The sequence below is a fragment of the Natrix helvetica genome, assembly GCF_964273705.1.
Source record: "Natrix helvetica genome assembly, chromosome: 1".
NCBI classification, from domain to species: Eukaryota; Metazoa; Chordata; class Lepidosauria; order Squamata; family Natricidae; genus Natrix; species Natrix helvetica.
The window spans coordinates 375,103,782-375,127,860 of record NC_138548.1 but is presented as its reverse complement, the minus strand read 5'-3'; the positions used below and the strand labels follow the sequence as shown (position 1 = coordinate 375,127,860).

Genomic DNA, 24,079 nt, shown 5'->3' with positions numbered 1-24,079 from the left:
TATAAATATAAAGCAACAGATTCTCCTCCCATTGAAGCATCAATAGGCCAAAAAAAGCCCACCACTAAGCAAAACATAATTCACAGGGTTAACGTTAAGAAAACCCCCCTCAGTAAAAAGATATTTGAGGAAAAGTTTTTTTTAAAAAAAGTCAAGATGGCAGCCAGATCCGTGTGTGTGAAGCCTTTCTCTTTTTTTTATGTCTCTCAATATAAAGAGGTGTGACTTTGACCACCCAATAGGAGCCACCATCTTGTCAGTTTCTGGTTTCCTCCCTCCTCCCCTCCTCGCATCAATTAGATAGAATGGAATAGAATTCTGAGAGGTTGATATTAATTAGAATAGAATGGAATGGAGTAGAACAGAACAGTTCATTTGGCCAAGTAGGATTAGACACACAAGGAATTTGTCTCCGGTATAACAGTTCTCAACGTACATGCAAACAACAGAGTAACAATAATCATAATACGTAAAAAGGTTAAATCATGGCAACTGGACCAAAGTTTACTAAACTGAGATGTTTCATTACTCATCAAAGTTTAACTCCTTATGTCAAAAGGAAACATTTGGGTTAGGCAGAAAGTCAAAGAGTAATTTAGTAGGAGTTTGGTCCAGTTTGCTGTAATTTAACTTTTTTTTACATACTTCTGGCTTGGATGATTGGGTCTTCATTTACATCATAATCACAATACGATGCCAATAAGAGTGGGCAGTAGAAAAGATAAAAAGGATAGTAATAATACCACAGCCACACAAAATGAGTGACTATACTTAGACATCAAGCAACAGTTTTAATTGAGGGGTTGATAGTAACCATCACAAAGAGGATGGAGTTTACGGGGGAATCTAACAGGTGATGTTTGAACTCTGGTATAGAGTCCCATGAAGCAAAGAAGGTGGAAAGGTTGAGGCTTCCAGTGGTGGTGAAATTAGGACATTGTTCCCCCGTTGCCCAACTGTCCGGAAGCCTCCAGTCATCCGCCATGAATTTATGCGGACAAAGACCAAAACTGGACCTGGGAGGGGAGGGACTAGTAACCTCCAAGTACAACTCATCAAATGGCTTTCTCTCTGTGTTACAGTGATGGAAATGAAGGGTGGTGGTTTCCGAGAACCTGTAGCTTTGGATTTACATGTGGGTTATGCTCCTAAGAGAACTGAGTCCAAACCAATCCCTGGAGTTGCTTTTGATGCTGGTACCCGTCTGGAGGTTGCCACTCCTCAGGTTGAGGCTGCCCCTCAAAGGACACTTCGGCGCTTCTTTCCTGAAACATGGATGTGGGACCTGGTTATTATAAAGTAAGTGCATGGCACAGACTAAGACAATGATGGCTGTTTTAGCACCGAGTGCCCAAAGTGCGCACATGTGTATCCCCAAAATCCAATGACGTGTATCCTGCATAAGTCCTCCATGCAGTCACCCCGTCCTCCATGCAGAGCAGAGACCCAAAGACCAGCTGGCCAGTGGGTGGTGCATGTCAATGCACAGCTCCCGTGCCTGCAGAGAAGGCTCTGCATACCACCTCTGGCATGAATGCCAGAGGTTCGCCATCACGGGCCTAAGAGATTCCCCTGGAGACCAATTTCTCCAACCTAGGGGGGCTTCCAAGCATGGAGGGCTATAGCTGCCCCCTCCCATCATTCCCAATGGCAAGTTTGAGCTGGCTTGGCTGAGCGCGAAGGTAGTCATAATCCAATATTTCTGGAAAGCACCAGGAGAAGTCAGCTGCCTCTGAATTTTTATCCACATGACAATGAGGAGGCTGCAAAGGTCGTAACTTTGAGAAATGGTCATAAGTCACATTTTTCAGTGCCGTTGTAATTTTGAATGGTCACTAAGTGAACTGTTGTAAGTTGAGGACAACCTATATTATTGTGTTAGATATCTGATTCATTGAGGTATTTTGCACAATTGCTCCAGGACTGAGCAATCTTTTATGCTGCTATCCCCCCCCCCCCAAAAAATGTATGGTTAGTGCTAAATTTATAATCCTAATTGAGCATGGAATTATGGTTATAAATCATTGCAGTTGTAAATGACCTGGCCCTGATTTTTTTCCCCATGATCATTAAACAAATACTATGATTGTTAAAAAAAATCCTTTTCCCCCCTAATGGGGAGTTGCTTGCTGGAGACCAGAATTAAATGCCAGAAATCAGCAAAAAAAAACCCACTGCAAATCTCAGTCATGTGACCCCTGAGGCTGCAGATGGCTGGTTTCCAAGTGCCCAAAATGTAATAACGAGATTGGTGTGTGTGTGTGTGTGTGTGTGTGTGAATGCGCATGTGTGCAGCCATCATAACTTTGAAAATGTGTAGCTTTGGGGTTGGGGACACATAACTTCAAGCAAGTTGAAGGAGAACTTAGAACTGAGGAGAAACTTCCTGACAGAACAATTAATCAGTGGAACAGAAGTTGCCTCCAGAAGTTGTGAATGCCCCAACATTGGAAGTCTTTAAGAAGATGTTGGATAACCATTTGTCTGAAACGGTATAGGGTTTCCTGCCTAAGCAGGGGGTTGGACTAGAAGACCTCCAATGTCCCTTCCACCTCTACTATTGTATTGTATTATTAAGTGTTAAGGAGGGGTGGGTTTCAGTGGTACGCACCAGTACGCCCGTACCATTCGTGAAATTTAGCGTGTCTTCCCGTACCTGTTCTTCTGGAGGCCGCGTAGTGGAACGCTCCCTCCCATGGCCTGCTCCCTTGCTCACTCCCCACGATTGCCCAGTCGCTGCTTGCTCACTTGCCCTGCCTGTCTGCATCAGGCTTGCCCCGCCCATCCACTTCCTTTGCCAGAGTGGAGGATTGGGAGAAGCCCACGTGGTGTGTGCTCCCTTCTCTTTGACAGCTGCCTCGTTTCCAATGGGGGGGAATCCATGCAGAAAAACTGGGACGCGCCCATCCTGCCAGGTTCCCCCAGGGCTCTGCGCCCCCTAGAAACAGTGGGGTCAAAGGAGGGTCCCTGGGATCCTCCAGGGAAGGGCCAGGGACTGCACTGGACCTCATTCCAGCCGCCACTTCTCTCTTGCCCTCCATCGTGGGAGCCAGGCAAGGCAGCAGGTGCCTGTGCAACCTCATCCGGTGACTTTGGTGCCTGAAGCCCACTGGGGCAGGACCAAAGATTTGGCACCCAGAATCAGGGCATGGGGGGAGCCAAGTCCCACCGATCTTGGCTGGCCCGAGCACCAGCTGCTCCTTTGCCCTCAGCTCCAGGGCAGACGATGGCTGCTCCCCCCCCGGCACAGCCACCACCCGCCGGCCAGAGAAAGGCAAAGCCGCAGGGGAGGCGGAGCTGTCGGTTGTGTCAGATGCACAGATCTAAGACAGGGAAGAAGATCAAGAGACTTGGAGCCACAGACTCCCCCCTTTCCCCTGCCCCACAGCTCGCCTTCTTGGATGGGACCAGGGTGCAAATGGGGTGAGTGGAGTTTGCGACCAACTTTAAAGTGAATGGGGCTGTTTGTGACTAAATGGGACAGAGAACATAGAGGGATACAAGGGAACATGGAGGTAATATAGTCCAACCCTCTCTCAAGGCAGGAGTCCTTACACTTCCTTCTCTTTGAGAGCTGTCAGTGGCAGACATGAGGGAAATGGTGTGTGTGTGTGTGTGTGAGAGAGAGAGAGAGAGAGAGAGAGAGAGAGAGAGAGAGAGAGAAAGAGAGAGATGGAAAGAATGAGAAAGAGAAAGAATGAAAGAGAAAGAAAGAAAGTTGGAGAGAGATAGTCACAAGAAAAAAGGATGGAGGGGAGGAAGGAAGAGAAAGAAAGAAATTGGGGGAGAGATACAAGAAAGAAGGAAGGAAGAAAGAAAGAGGAAGAGAAAGGAAGGAAAGAAAGAGAGAGAGAGGGAGAGACACAAGAAAGGAAGGAAGGAAGGAAGGAAGAAAAAGACAGGAAGGAAAGAAAGAAAGAAAGTTGGATAGAGAGAGACAAGAAGGAAGGAATGAAGGGATGAAGAGAAAGAAAGAAAGTGGGGGAGAGAAACACAAGAAAGAAGGAAGGAAGAGAAAGAAAGAAAGAAAGTGGGTGAGAGAGACACAAGAAAGTAGGAAGGAAGGAAGAAAGAAAGAGAGGAAGAGGAAGGAAGGAAAGAAAGAGGGAGAGAGACACACACAAGAAAGCAAGGAAGGAAGAAAAAGAAAGGAAAGAAAGAAAGAGGGAGAGAGACACAAGAAAGAAAGAAGAAAGAAAGAAAGCAAGAAAGAAAGAAAGAAAAAGAAAAGCAAGAAAGAAAAAGAAACAGAACTTATGATAACAATTGAGCCCAAAATTTTGGTTGCTAACCAAGAACGTCGTTAAATGAGTTTCACCACATTTTCCAACTAGGCCACTCCCACGCGGTCACATGACCACTGAGCCACTCCCACAAAACAGGCCATACCTACAGAATAGGTTCTAAAAATTTTTGAAACCCACCACTGGTGTTAAGCGACTCCTTGTAATCAGTGTTAGGGATTATCCTGTGTCTCCTTGATGGAGTTCATTGCAGGTGATTACTTATGACCACAACTGGGCTTAACATTTCTGTTGCTAAGCAAGACAGTTAAGTGAATTTTGCCCCATTTTACAACTTGTTAATTAGTGACACGGTTGTTAAGTGAACCTGTCTTCCCTGTTGACTGTGCTTGTCCGAAGGTCACAAAAGGGGATCACATGACCCCGGGGACATCGCGTCATAAATATGAGCCAATTGTGAAGTGTCCGGATTTTTAAATATTTTTCTTATTAGATAAACATTAAAAACATTGGACATAGTGTGACATTTCTGGCATAAACATTTCCATATAGTGATTAGATCTTACAACAATTACATTTTATATCCATTACATAGGTGTGTGTAGTCAGTCACATTACCTGTCCGTTGATCCTTTCTCATATATAATTACTAATCATACAGATACATATCCAATTCCTACCTATCACACATTTTTAATACCATATTTTCAAATTCTTAAGTTGTCTGTGTTTTTCTGTCCCGGCCTTTTCCCCTCATTTCTAACCATCGATACCATTTGTCCCAGATTTCGTGATATTCCGTCTCACCTTTGTCTTTGAGCTCTAGAGTCAGTCTGTCCATTTCTGCACAAGTCAGTATCTTATTTATTATTTCTTGTTCCGAGGGAGTCTCTTTATTTTTCCATTTTAATGCAAAAAACAGTCTTGCTGCCGTTAAAATATGTAGCATTAAATATAGCCCACTTTTGCCATGTTTTTCTTTTGTGATCCCCAGTAGAAATAATCCTGGCCTCAACTCCATCTTTTGATTTAGCATCTTTTCCAAATACTTTCTTATCTGAGCCCTAGCTTTTGTGCACTCCCACCACATATGGTAGAAGGTCCCTAGTGCAGCATTTCTAACACCGTAGCGATAGGTTTTTGTTGATTTCTGCTAATCTTATGTGTGGGATGTGCCACCTATAGAGCATCTTGTATAAGTTTTCCTTATACAAGGTGGCTAAAGTTAACTTTTTGTTTCTTTCCCATAAGTCTTGCCAATTGTCCATGCTGTAACCAATATCGAGATTGGACTTGTAAGTAAACCCACCATTCCAGTTCTAGTCCTTCCTCCTACAATTCTCTTCTAGATTTTAGTTCACCTCCTTCATTTAGTTTCTCCTTATAAGTAATTACTTTCCCTAAATTAATAAAATTCGGATACACGAACATCTCCAACGTCGATAACCAGTTTGGGGTTTCCATGTAGTTTTGTTGTTTAATCCTTAACCGCATATCAAGTAGAGCTCGTCTTATATGCTGCCTCTGGAAGTACTGGTGGACTTTATGTTTTCCATCCCATAGGAAGGTGTGCCACCCCCATTTGCATACCATGACCTTCCAATGCGAATAGTCTTCTATTTATAAGTCCTATTCATTCTTTTACCCATGTCAATGCTGCCACTTGATAGTATCTTCCCCAATTGGGCAATCTGAATCTTCCTCTTTCCTTGGAATCTTGTAAAAGTTTCAATTTAATTCTCGGCCTCTTTCCATGCCAAATAAATTTAGATACCATTTTGTTTACATTTCTGAAATATTCTTTCTCCAAACTTATTGGTATATTTTAAAATAAAAAAAGTATTTTGGGTAAGATGTTCATTTTGACTGTTGCTATTCTCCCCATGAAGAAGAGCTATAACTTTTTTCCACCGTTCTAAATCCGCCTCAGTTTTGTCAAATAGTTTATTGTAATTATCTGCTTTGAGTGTTATGCATCTCGCCATTAATTGTATTCCTAAATATCTCACTTTCTTTGCTATTTGAATGTTTATTCTCTCAACTAATTCATTTTTTCTGCCCATTAGTCATATTTTTCACTAACATCTTAGTTTTTTCTTTATTTACCTTCAGACCGGCTGCTTCCCCATATTCTCCCAGTACTTCCATTAGCCTCCTTCCAGACCGCAATGGTTTTTCCATAACACCAGGTCGTCTGCAAACGCTTGGAGCTCAAATACTTCCTTTTTACTTTCTAGACCCTTAATTTGCTCATCTTTTTGAGTTATCCTAGTCAAGACCCCCAACCTTAATATAAATAATAGTGGTGATAGTGGGCACCCTTGCCTTGTGCCTTTTTGGATTTTTAAGCTTTGTGTTATATCCCCATTTATTACCACTCTGGCCACTTGATTGCAATAAATGGCCTTAAACATATTTATGAAGTTTTCACCAAATTCCATGTACTTTAACTGGAACAACATAAAATCCCATTTAACATTGTCGAACGCTTTTTTGTGCATCGATAAATATCAAAGCCATTCGTTTCTCACTGTGGGAAGTGTCCACATTTTGATCATGTGACCATGAGGAGATGGCAATGATCGTAAGTGCAAAAAAGGTCATAAGCCACTTTTTTCAATGCTATTGTTACATGGAATGATCAGTAAACAAATGGTTGTAAGTCGAGGACTACCTGTAGTTGACTGCTTCCCTCACTTTCTATTCTCTTGTGTCCTTCAGTGGTTCTCAAGGAAATAGCCATTCTCAGCTCCGTAGGTCTAGAAGAAAGAGTGATGTATCTGAAGAACCCGAAGAGATTGCTGTTCCTGTGACCATCCCGGACACCATCACCGAATGGAAAGCTGGAGCTTTCTGTCTTTCAGCAGACACAGGCTTTGGCCTGGCCCAGCCCACTTCTCTAAGGGCCTTCCAGCCGTTCTTCATTGAACTCACCTTGCCGTACTCCGTGGTGCGAGGAGAAGCCTTACCACTCAAGGCTACTGTCTTCTCCTACCTGACTTACTGCATCCGGGTAAGAAGCGTTTAATGACTGCTGTGAGATCCCTTTGTAGTCTTGAAATTGCTTGGTCCTCTTTGTCTGTCCAAGTCTATTTGCTCCAATTCAGAATAACAGAATAACTGAGTTGAAAGACATCTCAGAGATCTTCTAGGCCAGCCCCCCTGTTCTGTCCTTACTACATGTTAGTCTGTGTGCAGCTAGACATGCAGCTAAACCCACCTATCCTCCAACAAAACAGACTGTGTGTATGGATCAATGCTTTATTGAAAGAACAGGATATGATGAAAATGGGGAAAATAGGAATACATACAATGAGAACCAAATACAAGTTAGGCAGTATTGAGTTACTGCTAGTATTGAGTTACTGCATAACAATAAATACAAGTAATTTAAATCTCACCAATAGTTTGGGATGTGAGTTTGTCCTTGGATGACTATGTGCCACAGATTAAGATGGATTTTTCTTTGTGCTTCTGCCTTCTCCAAATGCTAACGGAAATGGAGTCTGGCACTTGTTTGAGAGTGTAGGCTGATGGGTAAAGAGATTGAGTCAGTTTCAAACAATATAATTGGTAATTGTCTCACTGGCCACTAGATGGGGCTAGAGAGCAACAACAGTTATAAAAGTTATATGCTGGGGCATGACATCCCCCTCTTCTAGCAGGAGCCTATATCATTCTGGACTAGGGGTGTCAAGCTTGTGTCATCACGGCATCATTACGTGATATATCAGGACTTTTCCCCTCTTTGCTAAACCGGGTGGGGGTGGGGCCAGCATGTGACATAATCAGCCCATGGCCTGTAGGTTTGAAACTCTTGTTTTGGGGTGTGATTGTTTTCATTCTCAGGCATTGCTTCTCTCCTTGATTAGTTTCCATCCATTGCTTTTTTTTCTTCCTTCAGGTGCTTAATTCTTAACTGTCCATTGTTTGCATTCAAGGTCTCAAAATCACCTGAAATTTTCCTGCCCCAATTTGCAAACCAAAAAACCCTACTACCCACTGGATTCTATACATTTCAAGCATTCATGTTTCTTTAAGACACTGTGTATTTCTCTCGCTCCCATTTTTGCCAGAGAACTGGCTTTCCATACTTGGTGATTTTAAGATGTTTGGACTTCAACTTCCAGAATTCCCCAGCCAGCAAATTGAAGTCCACTCATTTGAAAGTTGCTGAGTTTGAAAACGCTACTCTAGCAGATGCTTCTCTACTGAATAATACAGCCATGAAAGTCATGAGTGTACAGGGGGAAATGAATTAGAACTTACAGAGGGAGTGTAGGTTGTACCCAGAAGATTGTGGTTGGCTTTACCATTAGCCAGAATGGGGTTGATCCAGTGGTGGGTTACCATTTTTTTTACTACTGGTTTGCTCGTGCGCACACTTGCGCGATGCATCCGGACAGGTGGGCGGAGTTTCCTGCCGCCGCTACTACCGGTTCGCTCGATCCGGGCCGAACCTGGAGCAACCCAACCACTGGATTGATCCCCCTTTTTGAGTTCTTTAATTGGTCATTTTTACCAAGAATAGCAAAGAGAAGTTTGTTGGATTCTGACTTCAAGCACTAGAATAACTGTGCTCTGTATGTACTATGATTCAAGACTTGGGACATAATACTACATAATGCATAATTCTTTATCTTTTGCAACAAAATACTTGGACCAGCCTGGCTGTTTCCGTCCTCATACATTCATGCCTACAATATGGAAGTATGATTAACTTTTAATTCAACCAGTTCCAAGGGATAATTTATTCACAAAAGACTATGAGAGATGGTGCATATGGAGGGAGAGTTGGGGAGTTGGGTTATCATGAAGTAGCAGTTTCCCAGGAAGGCGGGGCATATTCTAGAAAGTGGGGGGGAATGAGGCACCACAGCTTAGAGCGGGATAGGAGAGAGAGTGTCAGTGCTCCAAATATCATGCAGAATTAAATCAGAGTCCAAGGCAGAGTTATCCTTAAAGTTCCAATTTAATAAGACAGACATGTTGGCACATCACTGTAGAAATCCCAAATCTAAAGCTTCCTGGGATCCCACCCAGTTGAAAGTTCACAATCTTATCCCCACACCCATAAACCCATCACATGGTCTAAACTTCCTCCCATGGTCGGTTAGGGCTGGCCACTTGTTGTAGTAGTCCAGGGGACTTCTCTGGCAGCGGTTTCATCGTTGCACAAGTAGCACAGCTTTTTACACAATCTTCCACCTCTGATTCCATCTTTGGCCAATCTTCTTCGGCCACGCTGGCATCTCCACCCAGCTGGTTCCGGTCAGGTGCAGAGGTGCGGAGTCAAAAGATGATCTTGGGCTTCTAGAAAGGAATGACAACAACACATTCCACAATTCTACTCGTTTCTATTCCCCCTCCCAATTACTACACTAATGAAACAGCATAATGAAATAATAGAGAGTGTGGCAGGCCAAATATCCTATGAAGGAATATAACTGACAGAGAGATTTTGGATAGCCACTCCCTAGAATCTCCCAGGATATACCTGTTAGACTGGGAATGGTAAGGGTTTAGTCTGGCAAGATTCTGTCTATTGTGTATAAGCAGAGAAAAACTTGAAGTCTGGCAGAATTGTTCTTGAGCTTAGCCTGAAAAAGATATAGATATAGGTAAAGATGGAACCTTTCAAAGCATATTGCCTAGTTTCTAGGAAAATAAAAGAGTTTTGAACAGGCTGTACATTATCCTTTTCATTCATTCATTCATTCATTCATTCATTCATTCATTCATTCATTCATTCATTCATTCATTCATTCATATATGTATATGTATGTGTGTATATGCGAGTATATGTATAGGGAAGATGGTGGCATAAAAGTCCAACAAGCAAAAAAATATTCAGACACTATCACAGGTGTTAAAAAGAAATAAATAAAAGCAAAATTGGGGCGGGGAAAAAATATTCACCTAATGATTGTATGACCATTGTGCAGGCTCCCCATGGGATCCCCAATGTTGCTGAAGACACCAGGTTTTCAGGGCCTTTTGAAATGCTTACAGGGGCCTCATGGGAAATGATGATTATGAGGTTTTCTCTGAACTGCAGGGGGGGATGTATAGCTTTCCCATTGAACTATTTCCCCCCCCCCCAAATGGACAGGTCAGAATATCTTTGACTCCTTCTGATGACTTTGAGGCATTTCCTATGGAGAAGACGGAGGATTCCTATTGTATCTGTGCAAACGGAAGAAAAACAGTGTCATGGATGATGACCCCAAAAATTCTAGGTAAGCGGCAACTCTAATAGTGGAGCCATTACTTAGAAGATGATCTTTTCCCTCCATGTGTAAAGTAAATCAAGGAGCAGAGTTTTAATTATATCATTTCCTCCTAAGGATTGTAATGTATGTGAGAAAGACCTTGGGAGACTGGGCAAAGAGACATTGCGTAGGGAATGGTCAGCTAGGAGACTGCATCACCCACAGGTGCACAGAAGGCAAAAGGCTCAGAAGACACCCTCTCTATTTTCTTGGGATGTAAAGGAGACAGTGGGAGATCTGTACTTTCAAATGTACAAGATTTTACTAATGTAGATTTACAGTCAAATAGAATTAGTGCATCAGGTTGTGTTTCCTGTCCAATCTACCTAGTAAGGCTGACATGAGTCTTACAAGTCTGAAACTTCAGTTCTCCCGCTGTCTCCTTTACAGCCTGAGAAACGATAGAGCTGTGATAGTGAACCTATGGCACGCGTGTTGGAAGTGGCATGCAGAGCCATCTCTCCGGGCCCGCCAGCTGTCCCTCATTGCTCTTCAGGGTTCTGGCGCATGCGCCAGCCAGCTAGTCTTTGCCCCTGTGAGAGCATCGGAAACTGGAAGAGCAGTTTCCTGGCATGCAAGCGCATGGTGGCCAGCTGGTCTTCCTGTGCACATGCAGAGACCAGGTGGCCGGCGTGCATCCATGCACCGGGAAACTGGAAGCTCAGTTTCCAGTTTCCCACATGTGCGCATGGGCATGCGTGTATTTTGCCACTTGGTGCCTTTTTGGCATGCACACGCTCCCGTTTCAGCACTTGATGCCAAAAAGGTTAATCACCAATGCTATAGAGGGTCTCTTCTGATCCTCTTGCATCTCCCCGCTATCCAGCTGCAGGGTCTATTGTCCCTTATCTGACTTCCCTTTGGCAAGTTCTCTTTGCCCAATTTTTTCTTGGTCCTTTCTACATATCCTTACGACATCATCACCATCATAGCAATAGAACTTAGACTTCTATACCGCTTCCCAGTGCTTTACTGCCCTCTCTAAGCGGTTTACAGAGTCAGCATATTTCCCCCAACAATTTTAGGTTCTCATTTTACCCACCTCAGAAAGATGGAAGGCTGAATCAACTTTGACCTCATATTTTAATGATTTCAATAATCCCTTGTGGGGTGGAGTCTGGGCAACTGAACGGAGCTGAGCATTTGCTGGACGCAGTGACGTGCGGTGAGGTTTATGGCTGGTGAGGCTGGTGACGTCATCAGGAAGGCGAGGAATGGGACCACGTGTGCAGGAGGCTGAGGCTGCCTCCGCGGTCCCCTTCATGTTGACTCAGGAAGGCAGGGAATCGGACCACGTGTGCCTTTCCACCTTTTTTTTCTTTTCATGATGAGAGCGGTGAGGCTCTGCCTCCCCTGCCTCCCCTGACCATGATGAGAGCGGTGAGGCTCTGCCTCCCCTGCCTCTCCTGACCTGGCTGGACGGATGCCCTTTCTGTTGCCAATGCAGAGTTTTTTCAGCAGATATATTCTCCTTATGCCCAGAGAGAGAAATATCTGCCTCTCCCTAGGTTCGAACTCATAGCCTCCTGATTGTGAGGTGAGCGCTCCACCTCTAGGCCACCACACCACTCACATGCCATTACTACATAAAAGTAGCATATTGTAATGAGGTGAACCATTTCTCTTCCAGGGGAGATAAGCCTCAAAGCAAGTGCAGAGGCCGTGACCTCAAATCAGTTCTGCGGGAATGAAGTAGTGGAGGTGCCCACCATTGGAAACAAAGACGTCGTGATCAAGTCACTATTAGTTGAGGTATGTGGGATGCTTTAAACCCAGGCTGAGTATTGAGGGGACACAGAGGTCTGGGTAAAGCGATGGTGGATATCTGTGCTAAATGTCAGAGGTGATTCTGAGGAAATTACCAACAGCCAGCAATTTATCCCAGTTAGTAGAATTTCCCAGATCAAGAAAAGAAGCTGTGAGATTACCTATCTGAGCTCTAGAGTGCTGCTCCTTGGGAGGACATCTGAAGGGATCTTGTTAGTGATCTGTTTATCTCTCCCCCCGCCTCTTTTTTACTTTCTTCTCCTTTGGATTACGAATTTTACAATAGAAAACATGGCTACTATAAGAAAGCAACCAAAGAGACAGAAATGACTACAACAAAAAGGAGATCTTTTTAGAAAGCCAGCAAATGGCAGAAAAAGGGAGTAGTCAAGACTTTACATGAAAAGGGTTTTTATGACACTGATATCCCCTAGAATCTGCTGAAGATGTTACCTCGCCTGGCAATGAAAAGTTCAGAAACCTACCCACAAGCTCGGAGAACGAACCTTCACCCTCAGAAATTACCTGGTTTGGAAACAATACAAAGCGATTCTGTGTTGAGCTATCCAGTGATAGGAATTCTAAATGCTCCTCTTGATGGTTCATCTCTCTCATTAATTGTTTCTGGGGCTCATCTGCTTAACTCAGAGGTTATGTCCACAGCGATTTTTCTAAATGACTTTAACTCTCATGTTCACCTCTCCCTTTTTCCTTCCCTTTCTGTTCCGGTGAAGCCTGAAGGGATCGAGAAAGAAGTGGTATTCAACTCTCTTCTCTGTGCACCAGGTACGTTGTGTCAAGGTTCCAAGTAATATATTCTCAGTCTAAAAAATGCAAGGCATCCATCTAAGTGTTGGGTTCCTAACCGGTTTACTACCGGTTCATTGACAGGGCATTTTGCACCATCGCACGTTGCTGCACATGAGAAGTTGACTGAAAACTGTTCTGCACATGCGCAGAAACATGCTGGCGATGGGGGGCATGTTTGGGGGTGTGGCAGGCCTGGGTCTCTGCTGGTTCCAGAGACCCAGGCCACCATACCACTACCGGTTCGGCTGAACTGCTCCAAACCAGTAGGAACCCACCACGGCTCTATCTTTCTCTTAGAAGTCTCTTTAAGGTAAAGGTTCCCCTCGCACATATGTGCTAGTCGTTCCCGACTGTAGGGGGCGGTGCTCATCTCCGTTTCAAAGCCGAAGAGCCAGCGCGCTGTCCAAAGAAATCTCTGTGGTCATGTGGCTGGCATGACTAAACAGCGAAAGGGACACAGAACACTGTTACCTTCCCACCAAAGGTGGTTCCTATTTTTTCTACTTGGATCTTTACATGCTTTCAAACTGCAAGGACAAGTAACGGGAGCTCACTCCGTTACGCAGCACTAGGGATTCAAACCACCGAACTGCTGACCTTTCTAATCGACAAGCTCAGTGTCTTAGTCTCTTTATTAGGAGCCTATTAAATTGGCTTGTTGTAATTCTGGCTCTGACCAAACCCCGGAATTACACCCAGTAGAAAGCAAAAGTTTGAAACTTCCCCCCATAGTCACATTCTCCCAATCTGCTCACAGTCCATCTGTCCGGTGATTCCAAACTCCACCTTCAGCCATCTGCAGGCATATTCTTAGTTCCCATGGGAAAGAATGTCACCTAGCCGTAACAACCATCCTTATCCCCACAACCCCCCCTTTCCTACTACTGAAATGTGGTGATCCTGAAGCACTGTTAAATCCCTTTGCAGAATATCTATAGAAAGCTTAGAAAAGTATAGGAAATGGCTGCAACAGAATATGGATATACATATGTCAGCTTCAGGATCGGCAGGTTGCCCCTGTAGGCACAGATTTTAACTTATTGTAAATGCTCTTTTTAAAAGAACCCCCTTCACTTAAAGCAACACAGGATTTAAACATTCCATCGTACAACAGTTTCATATCGGCGTATCTTTATAGTTAATATCTCCCCTCCTATACATTCCAATTTTACATTCGTGGCCCCCTTCTTTCTTACTCCTTTTCAAGTACTATTCCTTAGTTATTTATACTTAGCCGTTTATATCGGACTATCATTTTGCCTATATTATAGATACTTTTTTCGTTAATATATCTTAACTTATCTTTCCTATCTCCTTTCTTTTTTTTTAAACAAAGTTTTATTGGTTTTTTGGTGTTTTACAAAAGGAAAAGGTATGGGGAAAGTTACAAATTGTGGCAGCCGCAAACTGCGGTAGGTATACCCCCCCTCCAGACTCATGGTGTACATTTGCATAGCATTCAAATATTATATAATAACATATAGTCAGTGTGGTAGATTCATTAGTGATTTCAATCAATTTATGTCATGTGGATTTTCACTTATTTGTGTGATCTGAGCTTTCTTGATGTCGCCCCATCTCCCCCTGTTGGCAGTGCTCCGGCCCCTCCCGTGTCTTGTGCATCTACTGGGATGTCTTCTGGTTTTTCTAGGAGTAATTTATTTTTTCCATAAAGGCCTGCGCCTCTATGGGTGTATTAATTCTGACCCTTGTCTCCTCCCAGAATATTAACATACCTTCAGGCAGCAACCAACGAAACCACACCCCCTTCTGGTATAATTTATTCGCCAATTGCGAATAATATTTTCTTTTCTCCCTCACTTTCTTGGGGATCTGTTTCAGTATGGTTATCTCCTTCTCTTTGTGTATCAGGGCTTGTCCCCTTTGTGTATTCAGAATTTCATCTCTTGTGCTTTTCCTAAGAAATTTAATGTGTATCTCCCTGGGGACATTGTGTGTTCTAGCATATGCGGAGTTCCCTCTATAAACCAGGTCTATTTCCCACCCCATCTGTTGTTTTTCTTTCTGAGTATACTCAGCCAAGATAGTTGTCATGATATCCCTAATGTTTTCATCATCTGTCTCCATCACATTCGGAAACCTAAGATAGAAGGACATTCTCTCAAAGTCTGGCTTTGCTGCCTCTGCCCCGACATCTGCAACCTCAAGTCCGAGCACACAATCAACATTGACAGCCTTTAAGCAAGTTAAAACTACGGACTTGGAGTTTCACCAAATGTTTCAGCAAATTCTACAGGGACAAGAGGAAATAAAGAAACAACTGAAGGACATGAAAGAAGAAATTAGAGGCAACCAGGAAAAAATTAATAAGAACTCATAGAGACTGGATCTCTTGGAGCAGGGGGCGGCTGAGATGAGGGGTGGTGGTGGAGGGCGTGCAAAAGGGAAACAAAGAGCTTGACACCCAACAAATGAAAATAGAGTTTGAGAGAATGTCCTATCTCCTTTCTTATCGCTATATCCTAATTCTTCTACTATATCCTAGTTTTGCATTTCCCTATTTCTTGTTTCTATCATCTAACCATTTGTACCATTTCCCCCAAACTAAATAGTATTCTGATTCCTCCTTTCCTTGTATTTCCTTCGTCACTGGAAGTCTTTAAGAAGATGCTGGATAGCCATTTGTCTGAAACGGTATAGGGTTTCCTGCCTAGGCAGGGGGTTGGACTAGAAGACCTCCAAGGTCCCTTCCAACTCTGCTATTGTATTGTATTGTATTGTATTGTATTGTATTGTATTGTATTGTATTATTGTAATTTGTCCCTCTCCGCACATTCTAAGATCTTCCTTAGGAAGGAGTGGGGAGAAAGGATATAAATATTGGAAGTGGTCTCTTGAACAATTTGATTCCTGCTAAAATCCCTATTGCAGCTCCACTTTCTAAGAAGAACATAAACCAAGAGTCCAGTTAGAATAGCAGTGCCAGGTACACCATGATCTAACTTCCGCTTCTCTTTTATAGGAGAGCCCGAGTCCAAATCTTTTCCCCTGACGTTACCGGAGAATGTTGTAGAAGGCTCAGCCAGAGCCTCCTTTTGTGTGCTGGGTAAGTGAGATACCATGCTACACATTTTGGAAATTAATTCTGTCCTTACCACCTAAGGTTCCTGGGTCAGTCTGGAAGCTGCTCCAATTCCATATACAAGTAGTCCTTCACTTACTACAGTCTGTTTAGTGATGTTCGAAGTTCGAAGTTACAACGGCATTGAAAAAATTGAGGGACGATCCCTTTTCACACCTAGTGTATTACCGTTGCAGCATCCGTGATCAAAATTCAAATGCTTGGCAACTGACTCATATTTATGACGGTTGCAGTGTTCCAGGGTCATGTGGTCACCTCTTGCGATCTTCTGACAAGCAAAGTCAATGGGGAAGCCAGATTCACTTTAACAACTCGGTTACTAACTTAACCACTTCAGTGGTTCACTTAGCAACTGTGGCAAGAAACGATCTCACTTAGCAATGGAAATTTTGGGCTCAATTGTGGTCATAAGGTGAGGATTATCTGTATGGTCCATGGTTACGGTTTTCCATTAAGCCTGGGCTGGGTGCTTTCTAAGCCAACCCCTGGCACTGATTCACTTAACAATGGTGGCAAGAAAGGTAATAAAATGGGGGGAAATTCACTTGCAAAGCAACAGAAATATTGGGCTCAATCATGGTTGTAAGACGAGGACTACTTGTATTCCAGCATGTTGGATAATCACTGCGGTTGGAAGATTTAGGGCATTGGGATAAATGTAAGGACCTGCCCCAGCTACCTCTTCAGGAAGGCATGAGTCTTGAAACAATTGGCATTTCAAAAGGAACTTTTGCGGAGAGAAAGTGATGGCAGAGAGGTCAGGCGGAATCTGAAGTTCCCACACAAAGCGTTAAGCTACTCTTCCCATTCAAACCTCAGCCCAATGGCCTCCGTTCCAAAATAGCTAATACAGTACCGCAAAGATGTTTTGAAAACTCCAAGGCCTTAGGTTGATAACGGTTCATCCTCAGGATGCCGCAACCTTGGTAACAGACTATAGCTGGCTGGGAGGGGTCCGTCATGTTGACTTGGTCCCCCTCCCTAAATCACACATGGTTACAGCAAAAGTGAAAGCATGCAAAGTATCTTGCCCCAGATGGCAACCCCCTCCCCTTCGGAAGGGCAGCTTTCTGGGACCTGATACAAGGGTTGCAAGAAAGTTGGGTAGATTTCTCTGGATATTCAAACAGTGGCGTCTTTTGAGGGGGGAATCAAAGTTGGCAAGATCCTCTCTATCATATGGCCTCTTCTTTCCCTTTTTCAGGAGACATTTTAGGAGGAGCGATAAAGAACCTCAATCAGCTTCTCAAGATGCCCTACGGCTGTGGGGAACAAAACATGGCCCTCTTTGTCCCCAATATCTACATCCTGAAATATCTCAATAGCACTGGACAACTGACGGAGGAGATCAAAGCCAAGGCCATTGGATACTTAGAGGCTGGTGAGAAGCACCCCACAGGAATTTTCCTCTCATTCTTTCCCAATTGCAGTTGGGAACTTTCAAAGTCTCAATTCGATAGATCAGTCACTGATATCGACAGTCTCAGTCATTAGTAATATAGAGAATCAGTTTGGTGTACGCTGACCTAGAAACCAGGAGACTGTGAGTTTTAGTACTGCCTGAGCATGAAAGAATGACTGAGTGATTCTGGGTTAATCACTCACTCTTGGCTCACCTCACCTCACCTCAAAAGGTTGGTTGGGTAAACTAGAAAAGGGTTGTGGGGAAGATAAAACAAGAAAGGAATATCATACATATTCTCCCTTTTGAATTTCTTATAAAAAAGTAGTAGATGAGGGATTACAATCTCATAAACAAACAAACAAACAAACAAACTATTGCTCAAAGGCTTGCTGTTTTGGACAGTTATCCTGCAATAGCAGAGAATAGAATAGAATAACAGAGTTGGAAGGGACCTTGGAGGTCTTCTAGTCCATCCTCCTGCTTAGACAAGAAACCCTACACCATTTCAGACAAATGGTTATCCAGTCTCTTTTTAAAATCTCCAGTGTTGGATAATTCACAACTTCCGGAAGCAAGTTGTTCCACTGATTAATTGTTCTAACTTAGGAAATTTCTCCTAAGTTCTAAATTGCTTCTCTCCTTGATTAGTTTCCACCCATTGCTTCTTGTTCTGCCCTCAGGTGCTTTGGAGAATAGCTTGACTCCCTCTTCTTTGTGGCAACCCTTGAGATATTGGAACACTGCTATCATGTCTCCCCTAGTCCTTCCTTCTCTTAAGCTAGACATACCCAGTTCCTGCAACCCTTCTTCATATGTTTTAGTCTCCAGTCCCCTAATCATCTTTGTTGCTCTTCTCTGCACTCTTTTTAGAATCACCACATCTTTTCTACATCATGGTGACCAAAACTGAATGCAGTATTCCAAGTGTGGCCTTACCAAGGCATTATAAAGTGGTATTAACACTTCACGTGATCTTGATTCTATCCCTCTGTTTATGCAGCCTAGAACTGTGTTGGCTTTTTTGGCAGCTGCTGCACACTGCTGGCTCCTATTTAAATGATTGTCTACTAGAGCTCCTAGATCCCTCTCACAGTTACTATTATTCTACAATTTGTTTTTCTTGCCTAAATGTAGAACCTTACTTTTATCACCATTGAATTTCATTTTGTTAGATAGCGCCCAATGTTCAAATCTGTCACAATCCTTCTGTATCTTGAATCACAAACTTGAAGGAAATATTTCAGTTGGGTTTGGAAATGCACAGGATGCTCAGCTCACCTCTAAATTTCCTCTTCCACTTCAGGCTATCAAAGGCAAATGAACTTCAAGCATCGCGATGGTTCTTACAGCGCTTTTGCAAGAAATATCGTAGAGGCAGGGAGCACTTGGTAAGATTTGTTTGTTCCTAAGGTCACGGTTCTCAAACTTTCAACAAAGATGGACTAACCAAATCAACATTCAAACAATTCAGGAGCCATAAAGGAGAACATTTGTAGCTCAGGGTTGAAATGAAGGGTCTTTGGTGCTCTCTGAGCTTGTTTGTTTTCTTGTAGACGTTTCATTAACCTAACTAGGGAACATCATCAGTGCCAGTAAGGAGTGTGTCCATTTGGTGTCCGTTTATATTCTGGTGTCTTGCCTATCTTTTTGGGTGGCGGCGGTCTTAGAGACTCTTTGTTTGAGCTGTTTACTTGGCCAAGTCCAAAACTGCCAGGGAATTTCGAGAAGCCTGGCACTCTGACAAATGAGCCATCAATAGGCACGGAGACATTAACAACATCTATAGATTACGCCAAAGAGACAAACGACCAGCCCAAAAGCCCGGTGGCACCTCTCCACCAGTAAGCAGCACTCAGATCAGCATAGATTATCTCCAAAGTCAACCTCAGACCAACAATCAAGTAAACAATACCCCAATTAAGAAACTACCAAAGAGCCCAACCAAAGAATCTCTTAAGACCACCCCCACCCACAAGACACCAGAATATAAACTAGGGGTCAGCAACTTGCAGCTCTGGAGCCGCATGTGGCTCTTTCATCCCTCTACTGTGGCTCCCTGTTGCTCAAAATATGTGTCACAACCAGCAATGTGCGACACCCACCGACACGCAATTTATTGAACTTTTCAAGCCCTGTAGGCCAACTACGGATAAATCCAAGAAAAGAAAAGTTTCAGAAGAAAACAAAATACAAATATTAGTTTTGTGGGCGCTTGGGAAATAGTCAGGTACGGGGAGGGTTCTGTGGCCCCTGGTGTTTTCTTTTCTGTGGGAAACGGGTCCAAATGGCTCTTTGAGTGTTTAAGGTTGCCGACCCCTGATATAAACTGAGAGCAAACCTCCATCCTTACCAGCACTGATGATGTTATCTAGTTGGATAATGAATCGTCTGCAAGGAAACCAGCCAGCTCAGAGAGCACCAAGGACCCCTCATTCAGGTACAAAACATCCCTTCCACACCACCAGGTTCTCACAGTGTAAGTTTATATTTTCCATCAAATGAGAAATAATTAAAGGTCCTTTCCAAGTTAAATGAAGGCCTCCAAATCTAATTCTATGATTCCATAAAGTATGAGTGATGTTTTTATCATTCTCAGTTTTGTAATTTTAATCAAAAATTAGACATTAGCTTATGTACCATGGGTCATATCATGACAATAGCTTTAAGACGCTGAGCTCGCCGATCAGAAAGTTTCGGCAGTTTGGCGGTTTGAATCCCTAGTGCTGTGTAACGGAGTGAGCTCCCATTACTTGTCCCAGCTTCTGCTAACCTAGCAATTCGAAAGCATGTAAAAATGCAAGTAGAAAAATAGGGACCACCTTTGGTGGGAAGGTAACAGTGTTCCGTGCGCCTTCGACATTTAGTCATGCCGTCCACATGACCACGGAGACGTTTTCAGACAGCGCTGGCTCTTCGGCTTTGAAACGGAGATGAGCACCGCCCCCTAGAGTCGGGAATGACTAGCCCATATGTGCGAGGGGAACCTTTACCTTTACTTGTGGAGAACGTTATACAGTAAATATTTCTACAGGTAGTCCTCGAGTTACAACTACAATTGAGCCTAAAACTTCTGTTACAGTTGTTAAGTGAGTTTTGCCCCCTTTCACAACCTTTCTTGCCACAGTTGTTAAATTAGGAACACCGTTGGTAAGTGAATCTGGCTTCCCCAGTGACTTTGCTTGTCAGAAGGTCGCAAAAGGGGATCACATGACCCCTGGGACACCGCAACCATCATAGATATGAGCAGTTGCTGCAACGGTTGTAAGTCACTGTTTTCAGTGCCGTTGTAATTTGGAATGCTCACTAATTAAATGGATGTAAGCAGGGACGTGCGGTCAGGGGAGGCAATGGAGGCAGAGCCTCACCTCTCTTCATGAAATAATAGTATATAATATTATATACTATATATATATATATATAATATTATAATATTATATACATCCGTCCGGCCGCGCCCGGGAGCTGCGGAGGCAGAAATGTTGTCGGCGCTCCCAGATGACGAAGCCACGAAAGCGACTGGGGAACGAGAACCTTCCTGCCTCTGCTGGACTTGCGCAAAGTCCAGCAGAGGCAGGAAGGTTCTCGTCATTCCCCAGTTGCTTTCGAGGACTGCGGAGCGCGAGCCGGCGGAGCATGCTCAGGAAGGCGGGGAATGGGATCACGTGTGCTGGAGGCGGAGGCAGCCTCCGCTTCCAGCACACGTAGTCCCATTCCCCGCCTTCCTGATGATGTCACCAGCCTCACCAGCCATAAACCTCACCGCACGTCACTGGATGTAAGTCAGTAATGGGCTTCCCATAATGGGCTATGAGAATAAACTTGAGAGGCAGGAGGAAAAGTTGCAATCAAGACAACAGTCAGATAAGGAAATCTGAGTCCAAAGCAGAAGTGTAATTTTAGAACATGTCTCAGACTGGCCCTTCTTTACTTCTCTTGTAGATTATGGCAGGGTAGGGACAGGGACATTCAGACTTGCAAGATTCTGTTACTGTAACACTAGTAACACTAAAATTATGAATACTAAAAGTGATTGTAATATTCATAATTTGGTTTTCCAAGTCTGATCTATCTAGAACAGGGGTGTCCAAACTTGGGAACTTTAAGACTTGTGGACTTCAACTCCCAGAATTCCCCAGCCAGCATGGCTGGCTGGGGAATTCTGAGAGTTGAAGTCCACAAGTCTTAAAGTTCCCAAGTTTGGACACCCCTGATCTAGAAGGACCAGAAAGGACCTAGAAGGATATAACCAAAGGGCTAAGAGCAGGAATATCCTGTCTAATTTTCTAGATATTCGTCATTGTATTTCCACTTTATGCTTTTGTGATTTGGATTTCTGGTGTAAAATTCCAGTTCCTCCTAGCGAAACACATGCAGAGTTAAAATTCAGATATGCCCTGTTTACTGTTGTCAGTTCAAGGGAGGAGTTTCCAGCCATTGCTCCACTTTCCGAAACCAACTCACCGATGGTGAAAGAGGGTTAGGGCAGCAATGGAGTCTGAGCAGCTGAATGACGGTGAACAGACTGTGGCTCACCTTTTAAAGCAGCGTTTCTCAACATGGGCAACTTTAAGATAGGTGGACTTCAATTTCCAGAATTCCACTGGGAACATGTTGACTAGGGAATTCTGGAAATTGAAGTCCACCTCATCTAATGTTGTCAAGGTTGAGAACCACTGTATTAGAGAGAAATGGGGCCACCACCTAGCTGGCCTTGACTATACACTTGTCCTCAAAAACTAAGTAAGGTTGGTTCGCTTTAGTGTTTGGATGGGAAACCACTAGGAAATCCCATGGCTTTGGGCCAGTGATGGAGAACCTTTTGAAAACCAAGTGCCCCAAAGGGTATGTGCATGCATGCACATGCGCTGGAGCACATGAAAACCGAAGATCAGCTGGCCGGCGCGCACCTGCCTGTGTTTGGGCCAGTTTTGGGGCCATTTTTCAGGCTGTTTTCAGGCTGTTTTCAGGCTGTTCTTCAGGCCATTTTAGGCTGTTTTCCAGGCTGTTTTCAGGCCATTTGGGGGCCATTTTTTGTTTTCCTTCTGGAGCACCCAAAACAGCCTAAAAGCAGCTTGCAAAATGGCCAAAAGCGGCCTGAAAACGGTCCGGAAATGGGCCAAACACAGACTGTTTTTTGGGCATTTTTGGCTGTTTTCATGCCATTTTCCGCTGCTCCAGCAGCTAGCGACAGTATGTGTGCCCACAGAGAGGGGGGGGGTGTCTGCGTGCCACCTCTGGCACCTGTGCCATAGGTTCGCCATCACAGCTTTAGGCTAAACCTGGAAGTCGAGACAACATTCCAGAAGAAAGCAATGGGAAGACAGTGTCCTATTGCTGCCAATAACGTCACACAGACATATTTATGTGGTCCCCAGGAGATACTTCCCCAATTTCTAGAGGGATGTTTTTAAAAAGGGGAGGATGCAATTCATACAGCAGGGAAATGGTCCACTCCTCCCTACCAAGGATGCAGGATTGAAGAGAAACATGGTAAATGTACAAGCGTACGTACTCAGGAATGGTTTAAAAAAGGTGAAGATAATTGCCTATAACTGTGTAACCACCACATTGCTGGTGAAAAGGGCGGCTTTGATTGCCCCATTATAGTTGCCTTCCTAACTTTCTTGAAACCTTCCTTCAATGGGTTGTCCAATCTCAAGATAGCTGAAGATTGTAGGATCTTGGGAACTAGAAAAGGAAAAATGAGGTTCTCCTGTGTTCTGGGCTGTCTTGCAGGCTGACGGCCTTCGTGCTGAAATCTTTTGCTCAGGCGAGACACATAATCTTTGTGGAAGACAAGCACATCAACGAAGCTCAGAACTTCCTGATACGGCAGCAGGAGGATAATGGATGCTTTCGGAGCACCGGATCTCTTTTTCACAATGACCTCAAGGTACAAGAGGCGGATGGGAGAAAATGGAGACGTGTCTTTGGAAATGGGAATAGGGTATTTTGGGATTACAGATACTCCTCGGCTTATGACCACAATTCGGACCAGAATTTTGGACCCTAAATGATATAGTCACTAAGCAAGTCATCACGTGGCCAACCTGATTTTACGACCACTTTTACGGCACTTGTTAAACAAATCAACATGGTTTTTAAGTGAATCTGGTTTCCCCAATTCAATTTTTGCCCAAAATGGGCCAGGAAGGTTGCATATTGTGATCTCACAAGACTTTGCAACTGTCGTAAATGCAAGCCAGTTGCCAAGTGCCCAAATTCTGTTCATGGGATTGTGGGGTGGGGCGGTGGGGTGGGTGATATGAGTCGTAATTTTGAGGATGCACTGAAAGCTGGAGTCTCCAAGGCTGTTGTAATTTTGGACCAGTGGTGGGTTTCAAATTTTTTTAGAACCTCTTCTGTAGGTGTGGCGTGCTTTGTGGGAGTGGCTTGCCACCCACCCATGGGACTGGGTGGGCGTGGCCAACTTGTAAAATGTGGTGAAACTCACTTAACAATGCTATTGCTTAGCAAC

The 24,079-nt window shown here is 43.8% G+C and overlaps 1 protein-coding gene across 1 annotated transcript in view; it reads left to right on the top strand.

The window, feature by feature from the left end:
• LOC309383750 (pregnancy zone protein-like) overlaps positions 1-24,079 on the top strand; it is an 81,343-nt gene that overhangs the window by 42,339 nt on the left and 14,925 nt on the right. Inside the window, exons 18-26 of the mRNA XM_081936590.1 lie at positions 1,083-1,299; positions 6,966-7,257; positions 10,357-10,483; positions 12,147-12,268; positions 13,018-13,069; positions 16,077-16,160; positions 17,401-17,577; positions 18,905-18,989; positions 23,338-23,494. Coding sequence (XP_081792716.1) covers positions 1,083-1,299; positions 6,966-7,257; positions 10,357-10,483; positions 12,147-12,268; positions 13,018-13,069; positions 16,077-16,160; positions 17,401-17,577; positions 18,905-18,989; positions 23,338-23,494 — 1,313 coding nt within the window. The remainder of the gene's footprint in view (positions 1-1,082; positions 1,300-6,965; positions 7,258-10,356; positions 10,484-12,146; positions 12,269-13,017; positions 13,070-16,076; positions 16,161-17,400; positions 17,578-18,904; positions 18,990-23,337; positions 23,495-24,079) is intronic.